At 27.1% G+C, this 26,681-nt stretch overlaps 3 protein-coding genes across 5 annotated transcripts; 2 read left to right on the top strand and 1 right to left on the bottom strand.

Annotated features, from left to right (window-relative positions):
• Nucleotides 1-8,560, top strand: LOC132923369 (striatin-3). Its single transcript, XM_060987328.1, is given in 16 exon segments — nt 1-701; nt 2,206-2,309; nt 3,747-3,929; nt 3,984-4,179; nt 4,241-4,462; nt 4,530-4,632; nt 5,234-5,292; nt 5,294-5,392; nt 5,457-5,564; nt 5,566-5,633; nt 5,704-5,824; nt 5,826-5,903; nt 5,948-6,119; nt 6,211-6,341; nt 6,420-6,621; nt 6,693-8,560. Coding segments are annotated over 16 exon segments (2,274 nt in total). The 5' UTR covers nt 1-443; the 3' UTR covers nt 6,863-8,560.
• Nucleotides 8,561-10,444: 1,884 nt separating this feature from the next.
• Nucleotides 10,445-13,114, bottom strand: LOC132923355 (RNA-binding protein 26). Its single transcript, XM_060987298.1, is given in 3 exon segments — nt 10,445-10,593; nt 10,595-12,328; nt 12,330-13,114. Coding segments are annotated over 3 exon segments (2,358 nt in total). The 5' UTR covers nt 12,888-13,114; the 3' UTR covers nt 10,445-10,527.
• A 317-nt stretch (nt 13,115-13,431) lies between these two features.
• On the top strand, nt 13,432-26,113 carry LOC132923356 (resistance to inhibitors of cholinesterase protein 3). Of its 3 annotated transcripts, none has more exons than XM_060987301.1 (10): nt 13,432-13,583; nt 18,957-19,122; nt 19,187-19,498; nt 21,253-21,395; nt 22,550-22,699; nt 22,903-23,020; nt 23,118-23,138; nt 23,919-24,016; nt 24,351-24,788; nt 25,730-26,113. In XM_060987301.1, exons 2-10 carry the CDS (start codon nt 18,993-18,995, stop codon nt 25,808-25,810), a joined length of 1,491 nt encoding a protein of 496 aa, XP_060843284.1. In that variant the 5' UTR covers nt 13,432-13,583; nt 18,957-18,992; the 3' UTR covers nt 25,811-26,113. The 3 variants fall into 3 exon arrangements, with proteins under 3 accessions (XP_060843284.1, XP_060843282.1, XP_060843285.1); XM_060987299.1 differs by lacking the exon at nt 23,919-24,016 and adding an exon at nt 23,359-23,474; XM_060987302.1 differs by lacking the exons at nt 19,187-19,498; nt 23,919-24,016 and adding an exon at nt 23,359-23,474.
• The last annotated feature ends 568 nt before the right edge of the window (nt 26,114-26,681 follow it).

Here is a 26,681-nt window from a genome sequence, read left to right as displayed (position 1 = left end):
ATTATAATATATTATTTTGTCGTGTTTGAACGCCACACAGAGGCGAATTCCCGTCTTGTCGAGTCCGGCTGACTTCGTCTACCCGTTACCCGTGCGCGCGATAATTGGCGAGTTTTAATCGGAAATTTTGTGCGTCTCCGTAATTAAATCAAAAACACGGTAAAAAATAACAATTTTTTTTTTAAAATTCGTAAACAAATCAAATGTTCTGGAAATAACAGACCGCGAATTCTGATCGATTGACAACCGCTGACGTATCTAGGATCTGCAAGATTATCAGATCCATTTGTTCATATTACTATACATATATAAGAATATATTGGACATTATCATATAAATGTTTTAGTTGCGTGCGGCAATACCGTTGTTATTGTTGTCGGGGCGTGTGTGTGTGTTTGTGTGTGTATGTGTGCGCGCGCGTTCGGCGGTGCGATGGCGTTTAGATGAGGGGTCCACTTACGCCGTTTAGTTTACCGGCAATGAATAATTTGGAAGAGGGGTCGTACACCGGCGGCAAGCCGGGCCAACAGCAACAGCAGCCGGGCGGTGGTTTCGGGCAGAAGGGCGACAATGGCGATGGTAGTGGCATCAACAACAAAGTGAAGTACACGATGCCCGGCGTGTTGCACTACATACAACACGAGTGGTCAAGCTTCGAGCTGGAGCGGTCCCACTGGGAGATAGACAGAGCCGAGTTGCAGGTGAGGACTCATTGTCGTTGTCGTTCGGGTAGGACGTGTTATAGCCTTACAGGTTACTACCTACCCGCTTCCGATGGCTAGAGATTTCGACCTAAATTGTTATCCAAACTGTTGACTACCTATTCAGATTGTTCCATTTTGCGTACATTCCCTAAGTTCTAACGAAATGGATACATAGTCCTATGTACCTGGCTACTGTTTGTTCTGATATTGGATGATAAATATGATACAGTTTTTCTGATATCTTTAGTCTATCCTAGTATCCACCTCTTAGTATTAGATATTTATTTAAACATAATACTGTCATACTGATCTATGATATTATACTCATTTTAAATTGTCTTCTTAATTGATACATTTTACTTTTTATTATGACATATCTAGTAGGTATTCAATGAATAGGAGGTAGGTTCTTTATAATTAAAAATATACTTAAACAAAGTTTTTTGTTTATTCATTAATGATAGATTTTTATGTTTATTTTATTTACTAGTTTACCTAAGTATGTAGATATATCATTTATAAATATACATATCAAATAATCAAGCATTTTTTTTTTATTATTACCTAGATTTGTTAGATCTTCATAATATTATTAATTATAAAATTCATTTTTGAAACAAACCTCATTAGAATAAGAATTATTAATTTGATTTCAATTAATAGAACTAAAAGAATTAAATTGTTTTAAAATGCTGTAGTTATTTTTTTTATCACTTGATACCCACAATATCTTATATATTAATGTAATTTAAATTATGATACTTCAAGGTATATCTAATTATAACGTTCATTATAAAACTTGTATTAGGTACGTAGTTAAGATTTAGAAAATTAATTTTTGTAAAACAAATTTTTATTTGTTTTATCAAGTTTAAATATTCTTTTAAAATACCTTACCTACTTATTCTATACCCAAACATTTTATTTTAGTAATACTGATGTGACTTATTGGAATAAATTTATATAATATATAAACCATAGACCAGCCTTGGCTATATGACTAATATTATGGGTTATGTTGAGGTAGAGGGTACTCAAGTGACTATCATAAATATTGATTTGTATAAAAATAAAAAACCAAAAATATTTTATGCATAAAGTGTTTTACAAGTGGCTTTTATCTTGGATAACATTTGTATCCTTGAGGCTAGTTTATTAGTTAAAACCTAATGACTTTTAACTAAACTACAGTGTTAGAAAAAAATGTATTGGAAATAATACCTATAGTTTATCCAGAATATACATTGAGCCATTTTTATTTTATTATAAAAATGCTAGTTACCTTTAAACTATTTTAAAAACTTGAATAACTTTGTTGTGTTTAAAGTTCAAAAATTATATTTCTATAAATTATTATTGATTTGTTAAACATTTACAAAACAATTTCAAGAGATAAAAATTAATATACTGTACTAAACTTTGTTAATGATTGGAATAATATTTAATAAAACTTTTATTATGTATTTCTAATTTCTAATTTTTAATTTATTTGTTTTATTAGGCAAGGATTGCATTTCTTCAGGGTGAAAGAAAAGGTCAAGACAATCTGAAAAATGATTTAATTCGCCGAATTCAAATGTTAGAACATGCACTACGAGCTGAAAGGTATTACTAATATTTTTTTAATAAAACTTTTATAGTCTATAAGTGTTTCTTTGGAAAATATAAGCAGGCTGTAATGTTTTTAAAAAACTGTAATCAAACTGTTGAACATAATATATTTATTATTTTATTTCTGTGCTTATGTGATGGTAAATATTCTTATTCAGTATACTGTAACCTGTTAAATTGTCTATATATTCTGCCAATACCTAGTTTTGTACTTCACGTAAAGGCACGTTTAAAGTAGATGGAGAAGTGGAGAGAATGACCCGAGTTCCAAATTTTAAGGGCAGTAAATATTAATAATGTACTTTATGGTTAAAATCTAATCAGTGTTCTACCAGGTAGTTAAGTAAATAGTTTTTGACGAGACAGCTTATTGATTTTGTATGTACTTTGTCAATGAGTAGTTCATTTTAATGGATGTATTAAATTTGAATTCAATGATAAACCATTGTAAACCTACATAAAATGATTCTGTGCAAAGGTGTTGTATCTGACTATTTCTTAAGATATTTTATTATATACTTATATCACTAAAAATAATTTAGTATTCTATTAGTAATATGGTATAAGTTGAATTTGAATTAGTTTTTAATGGTAACAAAATACCAAAATATAATTTATATCATATTATTAATCATTATTGAATTCCTTTATCATATCATATAATATTGTTAATTTTAACTTATAAGTCAACGTCTAATGGTTTTAGTTTCTAAAATTAATACTAAAATTTAGTATAAGATACATTGTAAACATATTCAATATAGTTTTGTGTAAATACTAGGATTATTTTAAATGCATTATTTACTTCCTTCAATATTACAAGTATTGAATAAAGATCAGTTATAGATAAAAGTGTAATGGCTATTCCTCAAATGAAGAGGGGGGGGTTAGGATATATTAGCCCTGAAATACAGCTCATTTCTGGGCACTTAATATCAAAATGTGTCACTGGCCCCATGTGTTTAAATCAAAATGTACTTGATAGTATTTTCATATACCACATACCACATATTAATAAAGTCTGGTCACCGCAGCATTGCAGCAACTATTTTACATGAAATTGCAAAAAAATAATTGTTTATTATTTTTTTTGAAATGATAACACTGCAAATTACACATTAATATGACCTATTCACTTTAAAATTAAAGGCAATAACATAAAGAAAAATTTTCATATTATCTAATATGTTCAGCAAATGTATTGCATAAAAGTAAAATATATGCTCACACCACATGCAATTTTAAAAACTGCGCCCCTGCTAAAATGTATAAACAAAAATATTTGGAACCATTTATAAAAAAATGTAGGATACTTTTATTTAATTTATAATTTTTTTATATCACATTAAAATATTTATATAATATTTTTATTATATTTATGTTTTGCTTATTCTAATGTTAAAAACATAAATATACATATTTCATTTTTAGAGCAAAATATCATAAATTAAAATATGGCACAGAAATTCCACAATCTGAAATGCAATTACCTTCTGCTTCTTCAAGTGCACAAGATGAATATTCTTCTATACCAGAAGTTGGTGCAGATAGTGAAGCTCCATTATCATCAGTCTCAAATGTCAGTTGGAAACAAGGCAGACAGCTACTTAGAGAGTGAGTTTATTTACTATTTTATAATATCAGTATTCATATTTTAAATATTTTCAGATATCTACATGAAATAGGGTATACGGATACAATAATTGATGTTCGGTCATCACGTGTTCGTAACCTTTTAGGTCTGAATAATAACAATAATTTGAGTGGTATAGAACAAGGACAAAGCGATAATAATCAGATTAATGGTAACAACTACAATAAACGTTTTAGTGACAATCAAGGCCAGTGTTCCCCTACCAAGCGAGTAAGTATTCTTAAAATTTAAAAAAATTATAATTAAATTATTTGTATAATCATATTCTTAGACACAGCAGCAACAACAACAACAAAACCAAAAGAAATTATTAGATGTTGAATCAGCTGTTATGGCAAATTTTGAGTTTTTATCTGAAATGCGTAGCACTAGTGATTCTGGTGATGTAGATATGGATGATGATGGTGTCGATGATGATGACGATGATGATGATGAAGATGATGATGAGATGGGGATGGCAGATGATGTCATTGATATGACATCTATTTGTAAAGTATGATGCCCATAAAACTTTTCTAAAAATATTTATTTTTAAAATGTACTATTATTATTTATTTTAGTTTGGCCCTGATGATGTAGATGCAGAGGCTGATGAAGTTGTGAATGAGCTTCAGTTATTGACAGAAGACATAAGTAACAAAGAGAATGAACAAAATGACTGGAGTATGTTATTGTAATATGTATTGTATTATGTTATATCAGATGTTTTGTATAAGTAAAGTTCAGATTTTAAGATTCTAGAATTCAAAATCTAATGCTTATAGCTCTAAAAAAATCTAAAATTTGCAAAAAATATGCAAAAAATATTAATGAATATCAATTTATGCTTAATTAAGTATATTTAAAAAAAATTCAAATTATTATTAATTCAATTAAACATACAAAACAAATAAAAGCTAGTTGTTGAGCTAGCTACTGTATTTTGAGTGGATGCATGGCAGCTTAATAGTACCTATCAGAACATGTGTTTCAAAGTTAATTAGGTACAACTTATAATTATTTTTAAGCAAAATCACAAAAAATTTATAATTTGTGAATGATCCAAATAAAAATAAATAAGTATTTTTTCTCATCGTTGACAACATATTTCAAGATATGCTAAAGAAACTAAATATTCTCGATCCTTAAAATACTCTCATGTACTCTAAAAAAACACTTCTGTATACTGATTTTATTTGTTGTTGAACTATATACACTCAATTGAGATATCTTTAAAATCCTGGCTTTATTTATCAGTGTTTCTTTTTCTTTTTTTTTTTTTTAGAAGTTTCAAATAGAGATGTGTTTAACAAGAATTCAAACAATGCTAATTGGATAAAAAATTGAACCAGTTGAAATGGTTGATGGAAATATGGATTTAGCTTTAGGGTTAGGAGAATTGGCACAACTCACTGTAAATAATGAATCCGAGACTAATGCAGATGTAAGATAAAATATTTATTCAGTTCTTTTCTTATTTGATTTATTATTAACTTTTTTTTTTCAAGATTATTGATATGAAAACTGCATCAAGAAAAACATGGAACGCTAAGTACACTCTACGTAGTCATTTTGATGGCGTTCGTGCTTTAGCATTTCATCCAACTGAATCTATTTTTAATAACTGCTAGTGAAGATCATACTATGAAGCTTTGGAATTTGCAAAAAACTATTGCTCCAAAAAAGTATAAACATTGTTTTCATAATATTGTATCTTTAATTGATTAATTTTCAAATATAAAATGTAATTTATAGATCAGCATCTTTAGATGTAGAGCCATTATATACATTTAGAAGCCATACTGGACCAGTCTTTTGTTTGGCAATCAGTAAAAATGGTGAACATTGTTATAGTGGTGGATTGGATAATGTTATTCAAAGTATGGTCAATGCCATCAGCTAATATAGATCCCCTATGATTCTTATGGTAATTGGATATAAAATACAGTATAACTGTACTAGTTACACAATTATATTTATCTATATATTTTGTGTTTAGATAAAAAACATTCTTGTCAACAACCTAGAAGGTCATGAAGATGCCGTATGGGGAATTTCAGTTCATCATAATCGTTCAGAATTATTATCATGTTCAGCTGATGGTTCAGTTAAACTCTGGTCACCAACCAATCTCAAAACACCATGTTTGTCGTCGTATGTTTCTGATCAAGGTAGAAAAATTTTAAAATCAATTATGAGAATAGTTTTTGTTGCCTTTATATTATTAATATAATATATTAATTATCTTAATTTGTTTTACAGATGAAATTCCTACTTCAGTTGATTATGTCAGAGATGTAGAAGGTCAATTTGTTGCATCTTATAATTCATCTCATTGTGTTATTTATGATATTGAAACGAAGAGTCCTATAACTCGATTAGAATGCTCAAAGGTTAATATTTACAAATGTTATATTATAATTTTTAATTCACTTTTATATTAAATAATATATTGTTTGTTATTGTATTAGGATCCAACTGAAATGGCAACTCAGCTAATTCATCGGGTTAAATGTCACCCAACATTACCTCTAACTATTACAGCACACGATGACCATCATATTCGTTTCTTCGATAACAATACTGGAAAAATGGTTCATTCTATGGTTGCCCACTTAGATGCTGTAACTAGTTTGGCTGTTGATCCTAATGGTTTATATTTATTATCTGGAAGTAAGACTTGCAATTTTCAAAAATATATACAATAATAAATACTCATAACAATTTGTAATTGATTATCCTAGGTCATGACTCATCTATTAGAATATGGAATTTAGAAAGTAAAACCTGTGTACAAGAAATCACAGCACATCGAAAAAAGTTAGATGAATCTATATTAGATGTCGCATTTCATCCATCTGAAGCATATATTGCCAGTGCTGGAGCTGACAGCCTAGTCAAAGTATTTGTATAGGTACAGTAAATGTATAATTATAAATTAGTAAGACACTTAGTTAATTTTATCTTAGTGTCTTATGTTTTGACCGACTTTTGATCAAATCCATCATTGTAGTATTTTGCAGTAATCATGATTTATTAAGTTGAATTATTACTTTTTCTTTGAAATTGTTTTATTATATTCATTTTTTTCTTAAACTAAACATTTTAAAATTAAATTATTGTGCATAACTTATTAAGTTTCTGTGATTTTAATTTTTAGTAAAATTATAGTTTTTTAAGGTTTCTATGTATTATCATATTTTATATGATTGAACTCTCCCCATTATTAATAATCAATAATTATATATATAATATTTTTTTTAATCCCTTTTTATTATTATTTCAATGATTTTGTTAAATGTACATTTATATAGTGATGCTGTTAAAAACACTTAGTAAGCTAATTTTTTTCCCAGTTCTGTTATAATAATGACTATATTCCATCCTTATCTTGTTACAAAATGGTTTACTTTGTTGATCAAATTTGAAACTTCGTAGTTCTTGAATATTTTTAATTTAAAAAATTAAAGATCAGTTTATTCTAGTTTTTTTTTCATTATACTGTGCAGATTTATTTTGAAATTTAATTTTGACATTATATACATATTAAATTTATTCTGGATATTTTACTCTTTAAAATGAAATGCAATTATATTTTATTAATCGAATCTCAAAATTAGTACCACCCTAATTTGGTGATCAAACCAGGCTCTTATGTGTCCATCAAACCGTGTATTCTTTATTTATTTATTTTATTTATTTACTAATATTAAACTAATATTAAACCTTGACAAAAAAAATTGCTTTATCATTATATATTAATATTGCAATTAGATCAGTGTTGGCTCTAGTCATTTTTCTGTTATTTTCCCTGAATTGACTCATCATTCACTTTTTAAAACACAAAAGGGACCTTGATTTCTAAAACTGAAATATTTCGCATTTAACTTATAACAATAAATTATCATTATATACTTAATAATTATATAAAACAAAATGTAATATTTATAATATGTAAAGATCCAAAAAAAATGATTAATTAAGTAGTTCTCTGACACTCTTAAAATAAAATTAAAATTGTAGAATAATTTATGTTTAAGTCTAGTCTGACAATATCATTTAAAAATAAATATATACACCACAATATTTATATATATTATCTAAATCAAGTATAATAATAATATCATGTGCCTGTTTCAAAATATTCTAGTGTTTGATATACATTTAAAATAGTGTGATGTTGTATTGTGAGATACTTTCAATGTAAGGATGGTACTATATTTCTGTCTTATTTTATACCCAAACTAAAAATAAATACAGATCAATATTTTATATATTTATTGTATTGGGAAATGTTCTGCCATTTTTGTTTTTACAAATAAAATATTTTATATTTTTCTCAGTGCAATAAATATATGCAAAATGAAAAAGGCACATTATTATTTAAATTATTTATCAAATATAATATCATAAGAGATAGTATCATTACTACCCAAGTGTGTTGATCTTATGTGATTGCTGTAGAAAAGTGTATGATCAACGACACTATTATAAAATAAAGTAGATTAATATATTATTTATATATAAAAAGAAAAAAACATTATGTACCTATACTATAACTTGTTGTATAATATTATATACTGTTGTAAAAATATATAATTATTATCATAAATGTTGTATTATTATCTTGAATTCCATAGGCGTAACTAGGGGGGGGGGGGGGGGGCTTGCATGGGCTTAGCCCATCCAGTTTTGTCTGTAGCCTACCCAGTTTTATATGTTATCAATACTAGTGGTGTAGGGGCAAAGCCTCCACGGGTTGCTGATATCAATTTATCCTACCCAAAAATAGAGCTCTAGTTGTGCCTATGCTGGATTCTATTTTTCCCAAAATTTATAAGGAGGTATCCTACATTGAATGTGGCACATTACTACCATATTTCCTTTGCCAAAAAAAATCCAATTAATTTTTTTAATCTAAAAAGTGTTTTACACTTTTAAATTTAGTATAGATTAATTAAAGGTTTAATAGTCTAAATCGGTACATTATGATTATTAAAGTAGTTAATTTAAAGTAAAGTTAAACCAAAATGTTCATTTGTTTCTATACTAAATTACAAGGAAAATGCTTTGTTCTGAGTAGTTTTATGTATCACATGTAATGATTTCAAAAAATTTTGATTTTCTTATGGATAATAAATAATAATACATTGTATCTTAAAAATTATGAAACCATTAATTAATTTATATTTTCATTAAATTATTTTAAAATTGCTATAAAAATTATCATATTAGATGATTTAATTTTGCTTAAATTATTTTCTATACTTAATATTATTTTACTATATTTAAGATTTTAATGAATATATACATCAATTATACAACTTTTCCCAGTGCTTGGAAAGTTTCTTTTTAATGTGAAGTAAAATAAAATAAAAAGTCATGGGTACAATTTTACTTTAAATGTTTTAATTTTAAACATACCACATTACTATTTAGTAATAGTTTTTAACTTTTGTGAACATTATCAATAATATTGTGTACAGGTTTATTTTTATACCTCTTTATATTAGCTACTAAATTTAAAACGAAGCTATACTTTTTTGATGATTTAATTACTTTTATTTAAAAATAAATGAACGAAGAAAGGAATGAAAAAAATTGTTCATGTTCCTTTAAAAAGTGAACGAAATTTCAATACGTTCCTAAGCATGAAAAAGGGACTTAGTTTCCGATAAGTTCCTAAAAATGGAACGAATTCAAAGGAACAGGTTCCTTCCAAGCACACTAGTTTTCTGGTCAATTAATCAAAAAGTTTAATGTAACTATATAATATGTATTAACTAAAAATATATAGCTAATCCCTAAGTGAAGAGCAAGAACTCAAATTGAATGATTATTAGTTTCAAATTTAATAGGTATACACTTCCAATTGCAGTTGTGTTTGGCTCAATAACAGTGGTTTCTACACTCTATTGTTTTTGCAATGTACATCATAAATTTTAATTTTTAATTTCCACACGTTCTTTAATGAGTGACTTCATCAAATTTTTTAAGATTAAAAATATTTAAACATCCAGATTTTATTTAAATACATTTTATTCTATCATTATTGAAAAATTAGAAATTTTTAACAATTAAAAATGACTAAAGAAATAAAATTCAGTCTCATATTTAAAAAAATGTTTGCAATTATTTTCTAAATTAAGTGTACAATATATTTTTAATTATTAACAGAAAAATGCATATTATAAACATAAATTTTAAAATTGTGGAAACTGTTTGTAATTTTTCTTTTATTATGGTGTTAAAATAATTAACAATATTATTAATCTACTAAGATAAGTTAAACAATTAAAATGTAAATTCTAATGACATAAATAAAGATTTGTTTTATCTCAATTTACCTAATTATAAGAATACTCTATTATAAGAATTAAATGCACAATTCATCTTAAGGTGCAAAAATCCCCTTTATGGGTATTTTATAAATCTAAATACATTAGATACACGAAGGAAATATATCTAAACAATGGGATACATGATAAAATATTAATTTTTACCATTATAATTGTATTTATTATATACATAATTTAGGTATATAGATCACACATTTTTAACAAAATACATAAACAATAATTATTCCTTGTCGTCAAATTGTTTGGCAGTTGAATTGTCTTCTAACCGGGCCCCCATGCATGGTCCCTGCTTTTATATTGGAAGTATCAACAAAATCATGTTGTGAATTGTACCATGTAACCGACAACCTTCTATCTTGGAAGAGCTTACCCTTGATCTGTGCAGTTTCAGCGTCTTTTCTTATTTCATATTTTATGACTAATGCAGGAATGATTGTATCAGAAATATATTCAATAATATTACCAAACTGTAAAAAGTGTGTTACGACTTGGTCTTCATCATCTACTTCATACCCAGATACTAATAACTGAGTTGGTCGATGATCAACTGATATACTGGTAGTTTTTGTTTCACGTACTTTGTTTTTAGCTTCCAGCAATTTATTAGCAATAGCCAATTTTTCTTTCATTTGATATGCAGTTTTGGCCACTCCAGAAACGGGTGTAATTCCGAGACCTTTCAATTTATTTCTCAAAATAATAACATTTTTCTTCAAATCTAATATTTCTTTCTCGTCGCTATGTCCTTGTTGTTGTTTGATAAATAAATCTAAGTCAGTTAACAGCAAATTCTTCAATGCTTCCTGTTTGGCTTCTAATAATTTATCCTCTTTAGTAGGTGTTTTTGGTGTTGGGTTATTTAGAACTTTGACATTAGTTTGAGATACAATTGGTCTTTTTACTGCAGAGGCCAGGTCTGCTTGAATATTTTCAATATTAGTTTTAAGTTGAAAAATAGTAGCCATTAACATTTGTTTTTGTTCACCTTTAACATTAGGTGCAGCTTCTATTAATTTATTTAATTGTTCTAACTGTTTGTCTAACAGTTCTTGTTTACGTTTGGTAATGGCAGCAGAAAAATCTTGAGCTAGTTTTTTAGCTTCTTCTTGTTTTTTAAGTAACGATGACTTGATGACTTCAGCTTCTTTTTCATTTGTTAATCGTGTCTGACCAGTAATTCTATTATCTAACGATAGAGTTTTAGGTTTTTGGGGTGGTGAAGTAATTTTGTCTTCCACTGGTTTTACTTCTACTGAATTATCAGAAAACCAATTAGCTGTGATAGGTAAAGTACCAAAAACAGTTTCTATATTTTGATACGCTTTTTGTGCTTCATGAGAAGCAGAAAATGTAATTGTGGCTTCTTTATTTTCACTACTTGTTTGAATGTTGGTGATTTTACCAAACTTCATAAAACTATTATTCAAGCTACTAATATTATTTAAATTTTCAGGGACATTTTTCAATTGTACTTCATTTGAAGATACTTTAGGACCTAAACGTCTATAGTCAAACTTTGGTTTTTTATTGTTATTGGAATTATTTTCTTCTTTTTTAAAGTTCTTTCTTTTAAAACGATTTTGTATTTCACCAGTAGGTACACTAACTAACTCACGTTTTTGCTTTGAAAACTTCTGTTCTCCACTGCCTCGAACCCAATAAGATCCTTCTGTACTTGGGTAATACATTCGCTGATTTTGGGCTGGTGGATAAGGTTGTACTGGTACTGGCACAGGTACATTTTGAACAATAGGTACTGGAAACGTAGGAGTCAATGGGTTTGTAAAAGATGCCCCAGCATTTTGGAAACTTAAGACACCATTACCCGTAGCCAATACTACTGGATCTTTTCCATGATCATAAACACATAAATCACCTTTCATACAGTATCCTTTTTCATCAAAATCAACACATCGTCCTAATGTCTTCTTTTCAATACCTTCAGATTTTTTAAACTCTGCAAATATATCTTCTTTAGGTTTTTTAACAGGTGATCCAGATTGAGACCGCGACCGGTTTTTTTGGAGACCTAAATCTTCGTTTAAATTTTGGAGATTTTGATCGTCTTGGTGACCATGACCGACCGTGGTAACGATACTTACGATATGATTCTCTTTCATCATCTTCATCACTGGTGTGATCATCACGACGATAACGTTTTGATCTTGTGAATTTAACATCTTTAGTCCTTGGCGATCTTGATAGCACAAGAGAACGTGACCTAGACCTAGGTTTTTCATCATCCTTAATAATTGGTTTATCAATAGTTTGCTTCTCACCAGTATCAGATTTTTCACCAGATGAAGTGACCGCAATTTCACATTTAATTTCGACTGGGTCATCAATTAAGTAAGATTCGTTTCGTAACGTCTCTACTAGTAAAACAGTAAAACCTTCGGTGTCGTTATTCAAGAATTCTTCTAGTTGTGACTGGAGAAACTTCTGTAGTTCATTTATCGGTCGATCACGTTTTAATAATGCAAATATATATTTAGCCAGTGCTGCGGGATCAGCTTCGCATATTGGTCCCAGGACGGCTGTCAGCCAGGTTTTGAAACGTTCTGGATCCTTGATTTGCATCTTTCACGTACTGATGGTAAACACCAGTATCAAAAATCGTTTAAAACGGGATGAATGAATTAATCTTTAACTATATACCAACAATTAATAACTCTACTCTTTAGCAAGAACGGTTTAAGTATTTAAATGTTCAATCTCCGATTTTGTAATGTGTATGTATTATGTAGTTCAGTGTTGTTAAGTGGATAGTTAGCTTTTGGCAAATTATTAATTAGCTATTTCATCGACACGGACATTTATGTCAACGTAAGTGGTCTACACTGGCCCATAATTCCAAAAATCCCCTTTGTTGGCCACACTGGTTTTGAAAAATAAAACTTATACAATATTGCGATATCTAAATTAATTTATTGACGGATAACTGGATTAAAAATCGTAAAATGCTACATGTCAACTTAGGTATAATAATCTAAATGTCAATAATGTCAATAATAAAAAATAAACAATTTTTATCACGATATTAATTTTTTGAAAATTGTATGTTGGTAACACACTTCAAGAAGTCGGTCGATTTCCTTGGTTCGAGATCCCTCCTGCGACCGCGCAGTAATTTTGTTTTTATCCCTCCGATAGTCCGATTACTTAGCCACTGTCCTAATATTATTTATAGGATTTTCTTTAAATTTCACATCTGTGTTGTTGCACGATCGCTTTAAAATGCCGAAAATTGGTTGACGAAGTTTGGCATAATATTCCGTGAGTATTATATTTATCGTTTTTTTTATAAATTTAAATTGAACGATAGGTACTTGACACTCACATAATATAGCTTACCATAATTACATTTTTAACTAGGTATTCAATACTTGGTAGCCTGTACCCATTAGTGACCACCTACTGTGTTAAACTTAAGCTACAAAGTACGAAGTGTGTCGCAAAAATATATAGATATATTATTTATTAGTTAAAGTATATTTTTAACCGAAAGTAAAATTAATTGTATCATTGCTGAGCGTCTAGTTTTAACTTAAAATGAGTATTGGTTTTGTCTAAACATTTTTGAATTACAATTGCAATATAATATATTTAATATAGGTCATAGATGAACATAAAATAATTTTATAATATAGAATCAATGGTAATAGCTAGCTATAATCTGTATGTGCCTACTCATAACAGTCATAAGCGCAAATTGGATAATGGTGGATTTTGTGGTAGGAGAAGAGTAATTCTTTATAGTCCCTTATACGCAACTCGTAACTACATAATATAATATATTATATTATTCAATATTACTTATTTGACATCCGTGTCAGTCACTCACAATAATATCTATTTTATAATCGGGGACATGATTTCAATAAAATAATTGGATGTACTGACGTTTCCAATAAGTCGTAATAGTATTGTATTATAATGATTTACATAATGAGTAACTTTTCCCCTCACCCCTATTCTATAATTCCATTTTTTAAACATTTAGCAATTCCTTAGTATAGTTAACTTATTAATTTATTTGTTTTTAATATGTATTTAATAAGATTAAGAATTCACAATGAGGGTGTTAAGCACAAATCACCCACCCCTCTCCTTGAATTGCATTTGAATGCAATTCAATGCATTGAATTCACAAAAATAAGTAATTATAAAGAAAAAATATATTAAAAGGAATAAGTATAAATAGTACAATAAGTACTGAATTATTATATTTGACGTGTTTTTTTAAATATCTTTCAATTATGAATATACCTACTTTTTAAAACTTTATTTTTCCACTTATTAAGTAGAAACAAGACTTTTTTTTTTGGGGGGGGGGAGCTAATTCTTTGTTTAATGAGCGGAGGGGACTTTAAAAATATTTATTACTGTTCGATTTTCAGTACTGAATGTATGGAATATAAACCTATTTCAATAAATTATGAAACTAATTTTACAATTGTATCTATGTACAAAAAAAAAATGCAACAATGTCACTTGAATACGTATATTATATAAATCATAATATTTACTAATTAGTAATTAGTAATTACTATCATTCATTAATAATTTTTATTTATTTAAGTTTCACTTATTAGCTACTGCAATAGCTCAGTAAATATATATTTATATAATATTTATGTATCTTTTACGAAGTGTAGTATATTTAAGAAAATATCCCCGTATTCTGACGCTATGTCCCACTTTAACCACATTTAAAATTAGTGACAAGAAAACTACTATTTAGTAGCATAATATAATAATTGTCTTGATATTAATAGTTTTAATTAGTTATATTGTAATATGTTATAATGCAATAGTCGTAAATTATTTATAAACAATAAGAAATACGCTGATGGTGACGGGGGAAAGTAATAAATGACATATTTTACATCAATTAATAAGCTGGAGTGCTGTATTTAAGACCATTGCGATGAAAAGTAAAGTAAAAAAGTAAATACATATTGCTGTCAATTCACGGAAGGCAGCAAAATAAGTTTAAATTTAATTCGACTTCTGCATGTGGGATTTCATAATTCGTATTATAGGTTAAATAATTAAAATAAATAAATTATGTGACTACATTAATAGAGTTTTTTAAAACATCCCTGATACTTATATATTACATGATCAAGTACTTTATGCGTGATACGTAATTTACGACGTGTAGATATACCATATACCTACATCGGCTTAAGTGTAGGGAGGCGATGACTAAGGGGCTTAGCCCCCAGCTTAGCTGCTTTCTTAACTATCTTGTTATAATTTCTAATCACACAAATAGTAGTTACGTAATAACTAATAATTTGATGTTAGTATGTATAATTATATAGTATTATAACGTTAATACGTTATAACTTTATAACATATAGTTTTTAAAATATGTATTTATCAAATAAAAATTGTCAATAAAGTAAACACAATTAGTCGTTACCCACAAGAATTGATTATTGATACCTCCATGGTTTTATTGTTATAACATTAAACAATTAATGTAATGGTGGGAGAGAGAGTACTGTAGTCCTCTCATTTATTAGCTTATCGTTATAAAAAACCCAAGTGTTGGAGCCCTCTCCCCTCAACTTTGGGCCTAGTTATGTCCACGTACATAAGAACTTATATAGTTGATGCAAATAGGTATACTATTCAGTCTTATTATCAATTTTAGATTCTGAACGGAATGATGAATGTATTGATTTTACAATGATGTATGTTTTATTTTTGTGCCTGTCATCACGTTTTGGAGTAGTAATAGTGCTTTGATTTTTTACTTCAGCTCTTCTTTGAAAAGGAAAATGAACCTAGTTGGTACTTTAGGGGTCAAGAGTAAAAAAGTTTCAGTAGTTTTCAAAAGCGCCAGGAAAACCGCTAATCGGTAGTCACAATTTTTGTTGATAAGCATTTAAAGTTCAAATGTTTACGAAATATGTCAAAATCACGAAAATTTGCAATACATGTTGAAGCTGAAAATTCATAACATTTTTGTGATTTATACTTAAGGTTAAAAATCCCAGTACAAGGTTCTCCATAACTTTTTTCTTCAAATAACTGTAAAAAAAAATTGTATGAGCGTATGTAATTTAATTTTTTTCGAAATCGCGTATAATAACGATGCATTGAAATTTAAATATAGGTAATAATATAATATATCTTACTAATTATCCTAGACTGACAAATCATCTCCGTTCAGGATCGTTTTTCGTATACAATGATATCTGTCATTGCATTCAAATTTAACACATCCATTATAGTGATTTACTCTCCATCTCTACTATATAGCAGAGCGATATCCATTTGCCCACCTTTTTTTTTAATGTAAAAATATATGAGAAATAATAAGTTGGTTATAGATATACCTGTGTGATTGTATACATTATATACATATATTATTTATCCTTAAATAATGTATTTATTCAAAATCTGATTTTAAGTATACCTAGTACCTATCTATTAATTTTACTTTTTAAACACTTAGTTTTTTTTAAATATTTAACTATTTAAGATGATTTTTTACTATAAATTACCTTTTTTATTGTAAATTATTAATAAAGAGACAATTTTTTTGAAAACGCTCGTGTTTCTAAATCAATATTTGTTAATTTGTTTGATATTCCAGTAGTTTCCGAGTATAGTATATAGAATTTATTACATTTTTAACACGTTTACCGTTCACGACCCATGCTCTAATTATAATTAGATAATAATTAGATAATTATATATAATCCTTTCGGTAAACTATAAAAAAATATCTTTATAATTCATATTGAAAAGTGTAAACTTGCGGGTTTAGAAAGAAAGAAATACATTTAAAAAAGGATGTGAGTACCATCCCTATATATCTTCGACAAGACCTTGCAATGATGTTCAGACAATAAGTATTTGTTAATAATATACTTGCACTAATAATTGGTCTATTTTATCGATGATTTTTATCTATCAACGATAACTCGATGCTGTAGTGTGCAATACGCGTGTATTGCATGGTAGTAATATTTATAATATTTATATTGTTACTTATTACTATAGAGTATAGGACTGGGGACTTATTGCTTATCTTAGAACTTAAATACCATTCACAAAACCTAAATATAAAATCCAAATCTAAGCCTAAAAAATTAAAAAAATTAACCAAAATCGGAAAATTTAAAGTGGTTCTCAAGATGAAAATTGTTAAACTTGAATTCTATGTATACACTATATATTATCATCGTTTCTCAACCTTTTTAGTGTTTTAGACCCCCAAAATATGTATAAAATATGGTCTATCACTATCCTGCGACCCCCTATCTACATTAAGTACAAATTTGAACAATAAAAATATATCAATTAACAATTAATTGATTAACCAAAAGAAATATACCATTTTATCTATTGATTTATAAATTATTATTTTAAGTATTTTTTTTTCAATAAAAAATATTAAATAAACAGGTTCATTTTGTAAATAGGTATTTTATTATTTTTGATCTATGCGACCCCTAATCAAGGGGTTGAAAAACTAGGTTGAGAAACACTGCACTAAGATATCGATCATAACACTATTCTTATTGACTCTAAGAAAAAAAATATTGTTAATTATATTTAATTACTTATTTTTAACGACGCATTTCAAACGCCTTCTGTCAATTAAGGTTTTACAAATAGGTAAATTCCCAAACGGCTTCTGTCGAAAAATGTTTTACAAACAGGTACCAAACTGCAGATGATAATAAATTACTGGTACACCGATTTGAGGTTAACATACCGGTAGGTATGCCGTATTTTAAAATTTAAAATTTATAAAACGGAATATCGAAAATATTGGAAATTAATTAATATCATTGAAAATACCGAAACATTGAACATAATTCCTTTGATGAAATTAATTATGTATTATACGTACGAGTACTAAAAAAAAAACAGGAGCTCATTGGAAACATCATTGACGAGTTTTTATCAAATAAAATAATACGTATGGATTATATAAAAAATTATACCAATAACATTTACCCAAAGCATGATATTTTATGTAATTTTTTACATATACATACATTTTTTACAATTTTAACGCTAAAATTTAATTCAAAATAATATGATTTTTATGTATAATTTTTATAATTTATTTAGTGTACACTATCACATTTTTAACCACCCTTTTTTGAGACAATCCTGTTTGTATGCAGTATGAAGGAATTTGTGTTGTAAAAAAGCGGAAACGTTTGGGAATTGATTTTTTGATAAAGCCGGAGTCGGAATAGGCTACGTCCATTTTTAACTACCTAATAGTTTAAATAACATAATTTTATTGGAAATTGTATTGTACTTGCACAATTAACGATTTTACATTTTCAAATTGACAATAAATAAATAATTATGCACGAGGTTTCCAAATATATATGATATAATTTATTATTTTATTATAGACTTGAAATTAAAATTAATGTAATATCTCAGCTATGGTTGATCATGAGTGTTGAAAAACACTTGTAGGTACAGATATAATAATTATTATCCTTTCGTATTTCTATGTAAAATATCAGAAGTATATTTTCCTTAGGTTAATTAAGGACAAACTTTTTTCACACGTAGTTGTGAATTGACACTGATATTATTGATATTAATAATATATTGTGAGACTTTCATACAATAATCATTATTGAAACTTAAATTTAGATTTTAGGGGAATTGAAGGTAATAACATTGACAGACATGGCAACAGAGATAAGTCAAAGCAAAACAATCTGCATTCTAGCTGTTGTAGCAGGATGTTTTGCCATTCTATGGCCATCTTTATTTTATCCAATGCTAAAAGGATCATTTGCGCCTCCGACGCACACAGGTAAAGTAATAATTTCTTTGAATAATATTTAGTTTTGATATTATAATTTACGTTCGTGGAGTAGGCTGTTGCAATGTGTTGTCTAATACGGACGTGAATATAGTTAAAATAGTAACGGATATATGTGATCGTGTAATTGAAACAACGGACAAAAAAACAAAATTGGAAAAATGTCGTCAGGAAATTTTCAACACATGTGCAATCAATATAACTGATTTAATCAATGAAAATAAGGTTGGAAAAATTACACATAATAAACATTTAATTGATGAAATAAGATCCTTGAATGGATCTCTATGTCTAAAATATCATTATGGAGTTTCCTTGACAAGTTTAGGGGTTACACATAGACTTAAAGAAAGCGATTCTTTAATGAGTAAGGAATTATCATTATTATTTTTAAAATTTATAATTTAATCATAACATTCGTAACTTGAGTGCATTTTTAAAAAGCTTATCAACTAATTAGTAATCACTTTAGAGTATAATAGATATTCTGGAGCTTTGACTATAAACAAAGTATTGTTTTCGTTCAGAGGCATGTATAATAATTAATAATCATTAATCTTACATACTTACATGTGGCTTCGTCTTACAAACATATAAACAATTTTATGCTTAGAATAATTAATTTGAATCGGTTATTTTTAATATTACAGTAAATTCGTCTATTATCTATCAAATGGTAATATGCAATAGGTAGCGTAGAAAGACTCGTTAGAGCCCCATCAATCTTAAAAAAGCGCCTTTTTACCAATTAAAAAAATTAACTAAAGACGAAATGTACGTTTTAATAACAATAATTAGTGTTGTTTTTATTAAACAACATTAATTAATTAATTTGGAATTTTCCTTATGCTGTGAAAATCATAATTTCATTATTAAATTCACACGTAGTGTATACATATAAGCAATCAAAATCATACACATTTCAAAAAAGTTTTGAAAGTAGAATAAAAATACTAGTATTAGCTATTCTCATACAATAACTGTTTAAAATAAATGATTGTATGACTATTATTTTAAACTTTAATTTTAAGTATATGAACTAAAAGGATCTTAATTTTTGTCTTTTGAACATTATTTACATTACACACATAAATATATATATATATATAGTTACAACATGGTGCCTACTAACCTACTACAAAATCAAAATTATTTTGGATTTTGTTCAGTTAGTTGTAAAACTATTTTAGGGTTATTGATGTATGCAACCTTTTTTAAAAGTAAGACTAATTTGGTTATTTAAAACTAATTCCATATTTTAATTCATATTGTTAAATGATATATCATAACCTATATGGCTATATAAATAAAATAATTCATCCGTTATTGTAATCTTCATAGTATTTATATATTATACAAGGTGATTTATTAAGCATGCTTACCCCATTTTTATGCTTAAATTATGAATATATTAAAAATCTGATTTTTACACAGTTTCAAGTTGTTAAAAAACAACGTTTTTATTAAAAAATTATATTTTTAAATATTTTTTATCCTTATATTTTTTTAAGTTTTTTATTTTTTTGAATGACAACATAGTTTTTATTTCATATTCCAAAACAGAATATTTTTCTGAGTATTTTGATACATAAAAATCGAATTTAGTGCGAGTAGTGTATGACTTATACGTATTTAAAGTTTAGACAAGCGGAGAAGTGGACATACATTTTGCGGGGTAACCCCGACCACTCCACTCCGCGGATCAAAACTTTAAATACTTATAACTTATAAACTATACGCCCTAAATTCGATTTTTATATATCAAAATACTCAGAAAAATATTCTGCTTTAGAATATGAAATTAAAACTATGTTGTCATTCAAAAAAATATAAGTATAAAAAATATTTAAAAATATAATTTTTAATAAAATTAATTACTCGAAACTATGTAAAAATCAGAATTTGAATATATGCATAATTTAAGCATATTAATGGGTTGAGCATGCTTAAAAAATAACCTTGTGCATATATTAATATTCAGCTGTTTAAAAACAAGTGATTTTTACAATTTATAGTATTAACAAAGTAATAATTAATAATTGATTAATAAGTATAGTGCATTAAAATAAATAAAATATTATATTATATTTAAAAAATTTAATTTGTGTACTCTTTTTTTAGATAATATTCACCAAGAAAGAACTCCTGTTCACTTAAGAGCCTCCAAAGCTTCAATGCATCCAGCATTAATGGAAAAAGGACGGGCAATTCCTCAACCTCACATTGGACCTAGACATGGCAGTGCAACTCCTCATAGTTTTAAAGTAAACATTTTGACACAGTACAAATGAACTTGATAATTTACATTTTTGCTTCAGTTTTAAATTTAACTTTAATCCAAAACTCGCCAATTTTTTTTCATTATTAATGTTATTTTAGTTTTGGATTCAAGCCATGTATTTTTATGTTTATGCTCTTGTTATCTTGACAATCTTTTTATGTATTTAACGTATAAATTTCAAACTAAATATTGTATACAACGTAATGTAATAACGAAATATTTCTTAAAAGTACTTAGTTATCTTGGTGGGGTTACTAAAATTTTAAGAAAACATCCTCCTTTTCATATGGGTTTTAATTTGTACAATTTTTTTAAAGATTTTTTCGCAAAACTTATTTTTTCACTTTAAAAATAAATTAAAATATTAAAAGTAGTTTCATTATAGATTGAAAATTGAACATAAATACAAACTTAGCTCTACAAAAAATTAGCTACAATCATATAAAGTTGTTTACCTTAATTATATTATGCTGGCATTGTTTATAGGAATTTTAGCACCTCCAAATAGTTATCCGTCATAATATTTTATGAAAACAAAATATAACCCCATGTCCTTCATAAGCCATAATAATTGCACTAAACTTCTAAAAATAGATTTAGGCCAAATGAAAATTCAATAGCCCTAAGATTGCCATGCAGTCATAAGTTAATATTTTTACTTCGTATAGAAAAACGTTTTGTGAAAGTTTGAAAATAAGTCCCAAAGGAAATATTGATAATATAATGCAATAAAATTGATATTATATTTATTACGCATTAACTAAAATTAGTACTATATAAATTATATATATATTATAATATATTATTATTATTATATTATTATATTTATTAATAATTATATACATTATGCATTTCTATATATATATATATATATATTTATATCGTCGAAAATCTATACTATATAAATAAGTATTAATTTTTTCCTTATTTTAGTTTAGTAATCTTACATAATATTCTGATATGAATTATAGCTATTTAGCCTCCATCCACGTTTTTAAAAAATATTAGACCGTAGCATAACCAAACATTGGCTTCGATGCTAATGAACATTACATTTACATTATATCTGTATTTAGTAATTAGTATTTCAGTTTTGTATAAATGTCATTGTAATATGTAATATTTTCCTTTTGTTAGCCACCAATTCCAGGTTCAAGACCAACAATGGGAGGTATGGGCGTTGCTAGTAATAAAATTACTGGAGGAGATGGTGGTAGTGCTATGAATATACTAATGCCCATGTATACGATTGGAATTCTTCTTTTTTTTGTATATACTATGATGAAGGTATAAAATGATGATATTATTATATGTATAGATAACGCACATCTGCAAACTAATGCCAGGTTGTACAAAAATGTTGTTCTATTTTACGGTTTATCAAATTTAATAGATGAACTAAGAGTAATTTTATAAAAACTAACAGATATTTATACAATCTGGCATTTATTTTTTAATAATTTATATAATTTAAAAAAATGTTGAGATAGTTGTTGTCGAAAAAAGACGAAGTTGAAGATCCTATTGGTGATAAATATTCTTCACATTATCCTTGTAACAGAGATAATAATTCAAAGCTACAGCCGCAGAATCTTCCTACAAAATTAGGTGAAACTCTAAAAAATATTTATATACAATTAATAATTCTATTTTTAAATTTAAAAATATAGTTACCTAACGTTTTATTCTATTTATTACTGCACAGGGTTCATTGAAAAGGATACGAGTAAGTTGAAACGATTTGTTTACATTTCAGATTCTATTATTATAATAATATTTACTTATAATATATATACATAATATTAAGTAGTAATAACTAATTAATAACGGAATTTGTTTTATAAAATATTTAATAACTCTAATACATAGGTATACGTATACTGGACACAGTAATACCTAGAGCAATACTCCAATGAATTCTTGATTGTAGTTTATGTTTTGCATAGGGGATTTAGAAATAGATGCGCTCCGTCGCAAGCTAGAAGAAACAGAAGCTGCGATGGAACGCATTGTTAAGCAAATGATATTGGCGTCTGAGTGCAATGGGATGGATGGGAATAAGGTTTGAAAGACTTACAAACATTTCGATGCGCATGTGTTCAGTAATATTATTGGCAATTTTGTTTTCTTACTACTACACTAATTTCACCTCTTGATGTATATTTTATGGAGTTGACTTGTATTTACGGTTGTAGAATAATTACGATTATTTTTTGTTAGTCGTACCCCTATTGATGAAAATTAATTATAGTAATCGGATGTTGATTGATATATACCTATATATTTACTGTGAAAATATTTATAGGGAGTTAATCAAGTAATTAAAATAAATATTAAATGTTATCGCAGCACAATCATTCATTTTTATTAATTAAATATGTAGGAATTAACACGACTTGGTAAAAGGATAAATAAAATTAAATAATTACAATATATTATAGGTAGGTGTTAGAGCTATTTGTATTTTAAAAAGAATAAACAAAATATATTTTTTTTTTACACTTAGTCGTGAATGCGTTTTCGTCTCTATTGGAAGACGTGAATCGAGAAATATTATCGTCTATAATTGAAAAAGAAAATGTTCCCACAATAATTGAAAACGAGGTACCCTTAGGATAAAGAACATAATAAGTTGCAATAGTTGCATTAATATTAATATATGCTTATAACCTTTGCTTTTTAACATCCTAATTAGTATTTGTACAGTTTAATTATTTAACTTTCTTATTTTTAACCATCCAATTCCTGTGATAACCTAACCTGTGATTTTTAGTTAAATTTTGATTCGTTAGTTATATTTATTATTTCTTGTTTAAATACACGCATTAATTTTTTTTTCGCTTTTTATGTAATCATAATTAATTTTAAATTGCTTTTTTCTTAACACTTAATCAACAATTTCGAATTTAATTACAGCTTATATTATTGTATATTTTAGGAGTTTAAAAATGAAAATATTGATGAAGGAGAATGTCTGACAAATACAATATCCAATGACAATGTAAATGATAAGATTACCACTAAAAAGTCTGCTCTGTCAGAAGAATCAGAAAGTATTAAGTCTTTAAACATTTCTGAACCATACGACGAAGATACTACAGATTCAGAAATTTCCGTTAAAAAAATAATTCAAGTAGTTAATATGGAAACATCTGAAAGTGTTGGCGGGGGTCATTGTTGGACTCCGACTGAAAAAGAGAAAATACCTTCAAAATGTAAAACGACATCTATAGAAGAACCTATTTCTCTACTTATTCCTGGTATGATTCCTAAGAACTCTCAAGTTTTAATAAGCGATGGTCCACACAACACTCCTTTAGAAACCGATGATCACGAAGCAGTAATTTCAAGCAAAGTTACATTATCATTAATACCCGTGAGTAACTTTTGATTTCGCTTTATACTAAAATTAAGTAATAAGCAATTTCAATGCGTACAGTTTTACTTTCTCGATTTAAAGTCAAGTGTTTATTAGATAAATTATTTTTTTATCGTAATAATACCATTCAGTATTAACGATTTGTATAATTTTCAATAATAAATAAATAATAATATGCAATCAAAAAAATATGAACATTAACTATCGATAAAATTGGTAATACCTACGTATTAAACTACGGATAATAATAGGTACATCACGCTGAAAACATCAATAATAACCCTAATTAAAAATAAAATAATATAAATTATGAACAGCCATATACTCTATACAGGTATTATAATTTACATTTTTTGTTAACATAGCTAACAAGCATAATTTTTTTTAGGAGATTATTATTTTAACCTTGTAACGTGGTCGGGGATTGTTTCGATATTAGTTATCCAAAAAAGGTTTTCTATTCCTTATGAATAAGTTTTCCGTAGTTGGGGGTTATAGAGCACTGTGTATGGGTTTTTTTTATCAATAATTAGATATGTTTGGTTTATAAAATCTATAGTAATTAATAATTACTAATTATTATATTTAAAATAATACTTTACTGTTTCGGAAGATAAGAGCATTGCTGAGTTCACTCGTGTTGATAGTTTGCGCCAAACTGCTTACTATGTGTCATTTTAATATATTATAAGTTATAATTCGAACGTGTCGAAAAGTTTTTTGTGTATATTTATTGTATTGGCCAATCATAGAAGTGTGTTTATTGTATAATAAATATATACATATATATATATATAGTGTGTACGAATGTTACAAACCTTAAAGAAGTAAAGACAGTTTATTTTGAATACCTACTATAGTACTATACTATTTTTAGAGTACTGCTTGTCACCAGTGAATGGTTTAAGACTATAATTTTGTTTTAATTTAATTTCCAGGATGATCGGATAGAAGAATACCTGACTAGTGATGAAGCAGAAGATGATAATACTACTTCAACATTATCAAACATTAAATAATATGACAAAAAATGAAAACATAACCATATGATTTTCTTATATTTAATAATATGATATGACGAGTAAATAAACTAAATGTACGTGCACGATTTCAAAATAGATTTGATTTGGAACTTGACAAAGAGTAATATTAATGTGGGAGTAGGAATGGAAGTTTTTAATTGCACATTTATAATGCACTTTAATATTTTGTGGTAGATTTTAATTTTATTACTTAATATACGTGAATGAGCCATTATAATAAACATTTCAGACTTCAGCGTATGTTAACAGATATGTGATTATATGATCAGTATTTATGTATCTAGTTTGTCAATTTATAAGTCCATTTTTTTTTTGTTATATTTAAAGTACCAACTTTAGACTGATAATGTTGCCAAATGTTTAGCAAATATTACTTGAATTTATTGTTCTTTACCTATAATAAATATTTTATGTGTCAAATCAAAAAAACTATATTATTTCTGAGCGGAGCAACGAATTTATTAATTTTACAAAGATGTTTAATTTATTTTTCTGATATAATTTTTAGGTTTTGTTAAAATATTTTAATCTTTTAAGTTTTGATAATGGATTCTCGTAGCAAATTGGTACTTTGTGGTTAAAAAGTACATTTTTAGAGTAACAACATCCTGGTATTTTATCAAAATAATTGGTAAAAACAAAAGATACAATTGAGAAAAACGGGAATTTTTACTACAAATCTGATTTCAACTAAATAGTTTTGTTTTAGATTGTGTATTTGATCTTACTGAAGTTTGCCTAGGTGTGTTTAAACACTTGAGCCGGGCCTACTACTGTGTGAAATATAAATATAATGGAGCAGAAAATAAATAATCTGATCATCTTATCAATATATTTTTCTTTAAAA

This window comes from Rhopalosiphum padi, chromosome 2, assembly GCF_020882245.1.
Source record: "Rhopalosiphum padi isolate XX-2018 chromosome 2, ASM2088224v1, whole genome shotgun sequence".
Lineage (NCBI taxonomy): Eukaryota > Metazoa > Arthropoda > Insecta > Hemiptera > Aphididae > Rhopalosiphum > Rhopalosiphum padi.
The sequence above is the reverse complement of the archived record's forward strand: the minus strand, read 5'-3'. Positions and strand labels throughout refer to the sequence as shown.